General features: G+C 37.2%; 1 protein-coding gene across 1 annotated transcript; it reads left to right on the top strand.

Annotated features, from left to right (window-relative positions):
• The first annotated feature begins 7,805 nt into the window (after nucleotides 1-7,805).
• Nucleotides 7,806-8,147, top strand: LOC137653046 (DNA ligase 1-like). The gene has a single exon (XM_068386440.1). The coding sequence runs from the start codon at nucleotides 7,806-7,808 to the stop codon at nucleotides 8,145-8,147; it is 342 nt and encodes a 113-aa protein (XP_068242541.1).
• Nucleotides 8,148-9,417: the final 1,270 nt, after the last annotated feature.

The raw sequence follows: 9,417 nt of genomic DNA, 5'->3' as shown, positions 1-9,417 counted from the left end.
TGAAAAGCGTTTCCCTGCATGGGGAGTCTGCTTCCGCTGACACTGCCGCTGCTGAAACTTACGTGAACCAGACGTTCAAGAATATTATCGCCGAAGGTGGATACAAGCCGGAACAAGTCTTTAATATGGATGAGACTGGCTTGTTTTGGAAGAGAATGCCGTCGCGAACTTTCCTGTTCAAAGAGGAAGCCAAAGCCTCTGGCTTTAAAGCATTCAAGGATCGCGTTACCCTCGTGATGTGTGGCAATGCTGCTGGATTTTTGTTAAAGCCGGGGCTTATTTATAAGTCGAAAAATCCTCGCGCTTTGAAAAATAAAAATAAGAATCTCCTTCCCGTGTACTGGATGCATAATCAAAAAGCATGGATTACGAAGATGCTGACCTCCAACTGGTTCCATCAGTGTTTTATCCCGCAAGTCAGCAAATATCTCTTAGAGAAGGGCTTGCCATTCAAGATCCTTCTCCTTATGGATAACGCTGGTGGACACGCAACTGACCTGTCGCATGAGGGCATTCAGGTTGAGTTCCTGCCACCCAACACCACGTCATTAATTCAACCGATGGACCAGGGGGTTATCAGGGCGTTCAAGGCCCTCTACACGAAGAATACCTTGGCGGACCTCGTTGCGTGTGTGGATGCTGCCCAAGATGACGAGGATGAAGATTTTAACTTGAAGGCGTACTGGCGGCAGTACACCATAGCCACGTGCCTGCAGAATATTCAGAAGGCACTTCAAGAGATGAAACCTGCAACCGTAAATGCGAGCTGAGAAGAAGTTGTGGCCCGATATTGTTTACGACGACAAGGGATTTACTCCGTCGGAAATCCAACACTCTGCAATACGGAAATCTGTGCAGTTGGCTGCCATAATTGGAGGTGACGGGTTTGGCGACATGACGACTGAAGACGTCGACGAGTTGTTGGACTGCCATTCCCAGCCCCTAACTGACGCAGACCTCGAAGACCTGATGAAATCGGCAAGTGAGGAAGAGAGTGATACCCAGGAAGAGACCCAAGAAAATGTCGAAGAAACGGGCTTAACATTAGAACGGCTTGCCAAGGCCTGCAACCACGCGAAGGAGTTGAAAGAAATGTTGCAAGAGTGGGACGAGGATATGGTTCGCTCGATGCAATTCTGCAACAAGGTTGATGACATAATGACTCCCTACAAAATGCTCTTGGATCGAAAAAAGAAGCAGCGGCAACAACTTCCGATCACAATGTTCTTCCAGCCTCGCAAAAAAGAGCCAGTTCCTCCTGCTAGTACGCCTTCGGAAGAAATTGAAGTTTCCCAGGAAGAAGTTGAAGAGGTGTCCCAGGAAAAGACACCTCCGTCTGAAGAGACGTAAAATACTATCATTGGCTGCACAGTAGAACACATCATCAGCTTCATCATCATCATTTCTACTGTGCAGCAAATTCATCGCCATCACCATTCAAGTTTTTCTTCAACTTCTTTCGTGGTGAGTACAGTAACAATCTTTATTTTTTACTTTAATATTCTTACTGTACATTCTAAAACTGTATTTGTGCCTGTTTTATAGTTTAGTAATGTACGTACTGTATGCATTAAGTTAAAGGGAAGGTTTTAAAAGTCTACATGTTGTAACCTATCATATTTTTTTTGTTTAAAATTTACATTTACGTACGTAAAACAATCTCTCTCTCTCTCTCTCTCTCTCTCTCTCTCTCTCTCTCTCTCTCTCTCGTAAATTGTTTTCCTGCTTTGCTACGTACAATACTGTATAATTTATATTTGTAAGGTAACATATTTTGTAAATGCTTTTACTGTAAATACTGTATGTACTGTATCATTATTTATCACTATCATCATGCGCGTTAAATGCCTTGTTTGTTCTGAGCGTGGTTGTTTACTGAGCGTACACGCCATCGTTTCAGGCGGCGTCATAAAGAAAAACATTTCATTTGGAAGTCCTAAGAAAAATACGTAAACTAAAACATTGGTAATAAAAAAATCAACATACAGTACTGTATAATCAATATAATCGATGCAAAAACTAACCTATACATATATGTGTACTGTACACTAAATGAGTTTGTTTCTTCATTATGATCAGAGATGAACGTAAACAAAACATTGGTTGCCATTTTTTATCGTGCTTTTTAGGTGTTTAGGAAACGCATGATATAAAATCGCCTTTAATATTTGTGCCTGTTTTAGTTTAGGGTGCTGTAGTACATGCATTAAGTGTTCTGTACATTAAAGGGTGGTTTGTTAACAGTACTACGTACAAGGGAAGGTTTTAAAAGTCCGAATATACATGTTAAATAAATAGGTAAATATGATGTCCACTACTTCGCGGATTTTCACCTATCGCGCCCGCGTCTGGAACCTATCTACCGCGATAAACGAGGGTTCACTGTATATATGTATTAATATATACATGTATAAATGTATGTATATATATATATATATGTATATATATCTATATATATATAAATATATATATATATATATATATATATATATATATATATATATATATATATATATATATATATGTATTAATATATACATGTATAAATGTATGTATATATATATATATATATATATATATATATATATATATATATATATATATATATATAAATATATATATATATATATATATATATATATATATATATATATATATATATATGTATATATATATATATATATAAATATACATACATACATACATATACAAACTTGTTAATTGAAATAATGAAGATAGGTTAAGATAAGGCACAATGTAACCCTTTGTATTGTTATTGATAAGAGAAATTTGTTGCAACACCCTCCTCTTACTTCTACATGGCTAGCATCCATTTTTATTTTTGTCAAACAGTGCCATCTTGGTTTTGCATCAAAAGCACTATCTTGATTTTTCAGGAGTAATTGCTCCAGCTTTCTTTTGCATCAACAGTGCTCCCATCTTGATTTTTCAGGAACGGACTCTTACAACTTTCTTTTGCAACAACAGTGGCTCCATCTTGATTTTTCCGAAACTGGCTCTTACTTCTGTTTTTTTCCAGGGACAGTGGCTCCCCCACGCTTTCACAACAACGGAGAATCCATCTTGATTTTTTAAAGGACAGTCTCCGTTTTGCTTTTAACAACCATAGAACGTCCATCTTGATTTTTCAAAGAACAGCTCCTCCTTACCTTTGCAGTGATGGTACCAAAAACTTGATTTTCATGTACAGTGTCTCCATCTAGCTTTCTAGAAAACAGGGCCCCTAACCTAATTTCCAAGGATACGCCCCCTCCATCTTGCTTTTCATAAGACAACACACTATCTTTTACATGGAGGAATACTCCATCTTGCTCCCAATAAAAGATACTACATCTAGCTTTTGCTATAATAGCACCCCAATCTAGCATTTGTAAGGGCAAAGCCACCATCTTATTCGTCCTTTATTTACTTGATTTTGCAATGTCAGCATCTCCGTCATTGGGAAGGCGCCGCCGCCATCTTAGTTTTGCATAGCACCGGCAAATTGCCGTTGCAAGAACGCCTCTTCATCTTGCTTTTGCAATGAAGCACCGCCATGAAATGTTTACACGGAAAACATTATCCATCTTGCTTTTGGAAAGACATAACGACCATCTTGCTTTCGCATGGATACCGCCGCCCGCCTTGTATATGAAAGAAAAGTACTTTCATGTTGATTTTAGGAGGGAGAGAGAATCTGCCCCATCTTCTATTCTTCAGAGAAACTATGAAACTGATAACAGGCTCAACTGAAATCCTTGAGGAAAGCCCAGGGACGAGAAGGATGCAGTCATCATGATACGACGTTTGGTTGTTACAGTTTATGATGAATTCCTTTGTGAGCTTTTGACTCAGAATTTCATTGTAAATTCAAGTACGTATAATGAGTTTTCTTATAAATCACCAGACTTGTCATTATCAGAAAATAATTGTATTCCTACTTCATAACCGTTGCTCAGAAAATTATAATTGTAATTTTTGACTCAGAATTTTATTGTAAATTCATTTGATAAAGTTTGTAAAATACGTAAAATGATTTCTTTCTTATAAATCACTAGACGTAACTATCAGAAAATAAATTGAATTTCTATTTCATAACCGTTGCTCAGAAAATTAATAAGAAAAATATTTTTTTTTTTTTTTTTTTTTTTATAAATCTTTGTTGGCAGTGAAGAGTTTATTTGAATTATAAATATTTTCATCAAAAACCTCCTACCTGACGATGATGATCAAACAGTACACTCACACACACAAATGCATTGCAAAAAAAAAAAAAATAAAATAAAATAAAATAAATAAATAAGATTATATTGTTCCAGTTTTCTTAAACCTTGGTTTTCAGTTAAGAGTTTATATAGATTACGATAATTCTCTACAGGCGAAGATGATCGAAAAGTACACAGTATTAGTATTGCTATTACTTGCTGAGCTACAACCCTCGTTGGAAAAGCACGATGCTCTACGCCCAAGGGCTCCAACTAGGAAAAAGAGCCAAGTGAGGAAAGTAAATAAGGAAATAAATGAATTACAAGAGAAGAAATGAACAATATAAAATATTTCAAGAACAGTAATAACATTAAAATAGATCTTACATGTACAAACTATAAGAACTTAAAATAACAAAAAGATATATAGGATAGAAATGTGTGCCCGAGTGTACCCTCAAGCAAGAGAACTCTACCCCAAGACAGTGGAAGACACAGACACAAACAAAAAAACAAAAAACATAAATATACATACATCAAAGTACCCGCAAGCAAGAGAACTCTACCCCAAGCCAGTGGAAGACACAGACACAAACACACATAAATATACACAGACACCAAAATGTTTTCTCTTCACTCCTCCAGAAAGCATATATCTTTCATGTACAAACTACAAGAACTTAAAATAACAAGAAGATATATAGGATAGAAATGCATGCCCGAGTGTACTCTCAAGCAAGAGAACTCTACCCCAGGACAGTGAAAAAAAAAAAAAAAAAAAAAAAAAAAAAAAAAAAAAAAAAAAAAACATAAATATACATACATCAAAGTACCTGCAAGCAAGAGAACTCTACCCCAGGACAGTGGAAGACACAGACACAATCAAACACACATAAATATACACAGACACCAAAATGTTTTCTCTCCACTCCTCATTTCCCACTCCTCCAGAAAGCATATATCTTTCATGTACAAACTATAAGAACTTAAAATAACAAGAGGAAGATATATAAGATAGAAATATGTGCCCGAGTGTACCATCAAGCAAGAGAACTCTACCCCAAGGCAGTGGAAGACACAAACAAATAAACATAAATATACATACATCAAAATGTTTTCTCTTCACTCTTCATTTCCCACTCCTCCAGAAAGCATATAGCTTTCATGTACAAACTATAAGAACTTAAAATAACAAGAGGAAGATATATAATATAGAAATATGTGCTCGAGTCTACCCTCAAGCAAGAGAACTCCACCCCAAAGACAGTGGAACTCACAAACACAAACTAAAAAAAAAAAAAAATATACATACATCAAAGTACCCGCAAGCAAGAGAACTCTACCACAAGACAGTGGAACTCACATACAAACAAACACACATAAATATACACACACCAAAATGTTTTCTCTCCACTCCTCATTTCCTACTCCTCCAGAGAGCATGAGACTGTTAATTACCCCTCAAAAGATGTTGAGTCTCTAGGACGAGTGACAGCCAGACCACTTCGGTCGATGTTCAGAGAGAACTTCTTGATTGGATGTCCCCATATACTCTCAAGTTCTTGTTTACATTTTTCTCTTACTTTCGTTCTTATTTCATTCTATTTCGTATTTCTCTTACTCTCGTTCTTATTTCATTCTATTTCGTATTTCTCTTACTTTTGTTCTTATTTCATTCTATTTCGTATTTCTCTTACCTTCGTTCTTATTTCATTCTATTTCGTATTTCTCTTACTTTCGTTCATATTTCATTCTATTTCGTATTTCTCTTACTTAAGTTCTTATTTCATTCTATTTCGTATTTCTCTTATTTTCGTTCGTATTTAATTCTATTTCGTATTTTTCGACAGTACCAGCCAAACTCGGTTGAGTCTCTCGTCAGGCTGGGAGGAGCGTAGAGAGGAAAGGTCCCCCCACCCTCCTTTTTTCATTTGTATTCATAAGATTTCTTGTTCTTAATTACACTTTTCAGTTTATCTTAACTTTCTACTTCTACTTCTTACACTTCTTTATTCATTTTCCTTCATGATTCTTCTCAATCATTCTAGTCTGTATCATGTCTCTGCTTCTCTCGTCTTTCTCCTTTTATAACTTTTTATTTTTAATCACAATTATTCACTCCTTTATTAATTTTCCTTCATGGCCCTTCCGAATGATTCCATAGTCTATATCATTATCTCTCTTTGTTTCTCTCATCTTTCTCCACTTTCCTTCGTACTTATCTCTTTCTTCTCTTGTCTTCTATCTTCCAATCCCCTTTTCCCACTCCCTAACCCTTCCCCGCCTCTTCTTCTGTCTTTGCCATTCCTTTATTCATTATCCATCTTACTCCTTTCTCCATCTTGATTCTTCTCAAGGATTCCACAGTCTGTATCATATCTCTCTGTTTCTCTCATCATTCTCCCTTTCTCATCTTCTTTATCTCCTCTTCCACTTGACTTGTAACTTCTAATCCCCTTTCTCCCCACTCCCAACCCTTCCCTGCCTCTACTTCTGTCTTTTCCATTCCTTTATTCATTATCCTTCTTACTCCTTTCTCCATCTTGATTCTTCTTAAGGATTCCAGAGTCTATATCATTGTCTCTCTCTCTGCTTCTCTCATCCTTCCCTCCGTCCCTTCGTCTTTATCTCCTTCTTCACTTGCCTTGTAACTTCCAATCCCATCTCTCCCCAGTCACTAGACCCCTGCCCCGCCCCCCCTGGGGTGGGGGCCCCACTTAATGAACCCCCCTCATGTATTAAGAAAAGGGGGCGCGGAATTTATTTGGTGCTTCCGAGTCTTTTGTAAGAATGCGCAGACTACTTCAGAAAGAGAAGCAATTTAAACTTTGGCTAAAATGACATTTTAATGACACTCACGGTCTCTTGGCCTTCATGTTTTCCGACCGACCACTGCCCCTCTCCACGACCCCCTTCCTACGTCCCCTCTCCCTCACAAGGGAGAGGAAGAGGAAAGAGGGAGAAGACGAATGAGGACATGGAGAAAAAGAAAGGATCAGAAAACAGAGAAGATGATAAAGAAGTGTTTTTGATAACTTTGTCACCTCTCCCTCACAAGGGAGAGGGAAAGGAGAGAGGGAGAAGACGAATGAGGACATGGAGAAAAAGAAAGGATCAGGAAAAAAAGAGATGATAAACAAGTGTTTTTGATAGCTTTGTCACCTCTCCCCTCACGAGGGAAAGGAAGAGGAGAGAGGGAGAAGACGAATGAGGACATGGAGAAAAAGAAAGGATCAGAAAAAGGAGATGATAAAGAAGTGTTTTTGATAACTTTGCCACCTCTCCCTCACGAGGGAGAGGGAGAGGAGAGGGAGATAGAGGAGATGATGAAGGAGGGGAAGGAGAAAATGGATAAAAAGAAAGAATAAGAAAAAGTAGAAGACAAAGAAATGTTTTCAACAGCCGTAGCACCTATCCCACTCGAGGAGGAGAGAGAGAGGGAGAGGGACATGGAGGCGAATATGAATAAGAGGAAAGAGATGGAGGATAAGAAGAATGAGAAAATAGAGAAAAAGAAAGAATAAAAAGAGGAAGAAAGGAAAAATAAGGTGTTTTCGACAGCCCTATCACTTCTCCCACTTGAAGCAGAGGGAGAGGGAAATGGAAGAGGAGAAGTGGGGGGAAAAGAGGAAGAAGGAAAAAATGGAGAAGAATAAGAAGGAAAAGAAAAAGAAGAGGAAGTGTTTCCGGATCACCTTACCACCTCCTTCACTCAAAGGAGAGGAAGAGAGGAATAAGAAGAAGAAGAAGAAGAAGAAGAAGAAGAAGAAGAAAAAGAAGATGAAGAAGAAAGGGGAGAAGATGAAGAATAAGGAGAAGAAGATGAAGAATAAGGAGGAGAAGAACAAAAGGAATTGTTTTCGTATTACCCTTACACCTCCCCACTCGAGGGAGAGGAGGAGAAAGAACATGGAGGAGAAGATGACAGAGAGGAAGGAATAGAAGGAAAAGTGGGATAAGAAAAAGGAAAATTTAACTAGAAGGGCCCTCAGTAGAGCTCAGACCTCCGCCGCTGCAGCTTATTTCTAGACCTTTTGCTCGACCTTGACCTTGTCCTTCGGCCTTAACATGTATTGATTGGCGAAAAATTTCACACACTTAAATATGAACTAAGTTTAAAGTATGTGAAAACGATGTCCAAATCTATGGCTGAATTGGACATTTTACTTGACCGCAACCTTGACCTTTGACCTTGACTTTACAAAATTTAGTGTTTTCCAGCTTTTTACATTGCTCTACGATTAAAATTGTGGCCAGGAAGCTGCTCAAAAACAAACAAACACACAAACACACAAACGGGGGTGAAACATAACCTTCTTCCAACTTTGTTAATGGAAGTAATTACGAAGATATCAAATAAACAATCATATAAATCATAGAAGAAAAAGGAAATAAAGTAGGAGAATAAAAAGAAGAAGAAAAGAAGAACAAGAAGAAGAAGAAGAAGAAGAACAACAACAACAACGTCAACAACAATAACAACAACAACAACAACAATTTGCGAAAGATGTAAAACAAAAGAGACTAATTAAAATCATGTATGGAAAAAATACATAAAGAATCAGAATGACGTAAGAAAATAAACGAAAGGAGCAAGAGAAACGCAAAAAAAAAAAAAATCGTTTAAGGAACGAATGTTACTCCTAAGTGAAAAAATTTGCATAGTGTCAGTGGTATCTTCACCCACCCCATCCCCCCACTTCATATCCAGTCACAGCACCCTCATTCTAACCCCTCCCCGCCCTTCTCCCTCTCTCTCCCTTCCTCTCCCTTCCCCCTCCCCCTCCCCCAGCACCCCTTGATCACCGTTCTATTCTAAAATGCAAAATGGTAAAGAGCGAACTTAAGAACCGTCACAGAAGATCAGCAGGACATTCCTCGCGAAATGAGGAAAGAAATCATAAAAGGATAATTTTTATTGAGTTTTTTTTTTTTGCTTGATTTTACCTTCTTATAATACTATACTATATATACTATGTATACTGTATACATACACACACACACACACACACACACACACACATATATATATATATATATATATATATATATATATATATATGATAATTTTTGCAAATTTAGACGTGTTTTTCACATTCAAATAAGCCATATATTTTAATACCTTGATGTAGGGAAGAGAATCCAAACATTAAGGTATTAGAATAAATGGCTTATTTCGATATATATATATATATATATATATATATATATA

This window comes from Palaemon carinicauda, chromosome 14 (assembly GCF_036898095.1).
Source record: "Palaemon carinicauda isolate YSFRI2023 chromosome 14, ASM3689809v2, whole genome shotgun sequence".
NCBI classification, from domain to species: Eukaryota; Metazoa; Arthropoda; class Malacostraca; order Decapoda; family Palaemonidae; genus Palaemon; species Palaemon carinicauda.
The sequence above is the reverse complement of the archived record's forward strand: the minus strand, read 5'-3'. Positions and strand labels throughout refer to the sequence as shown.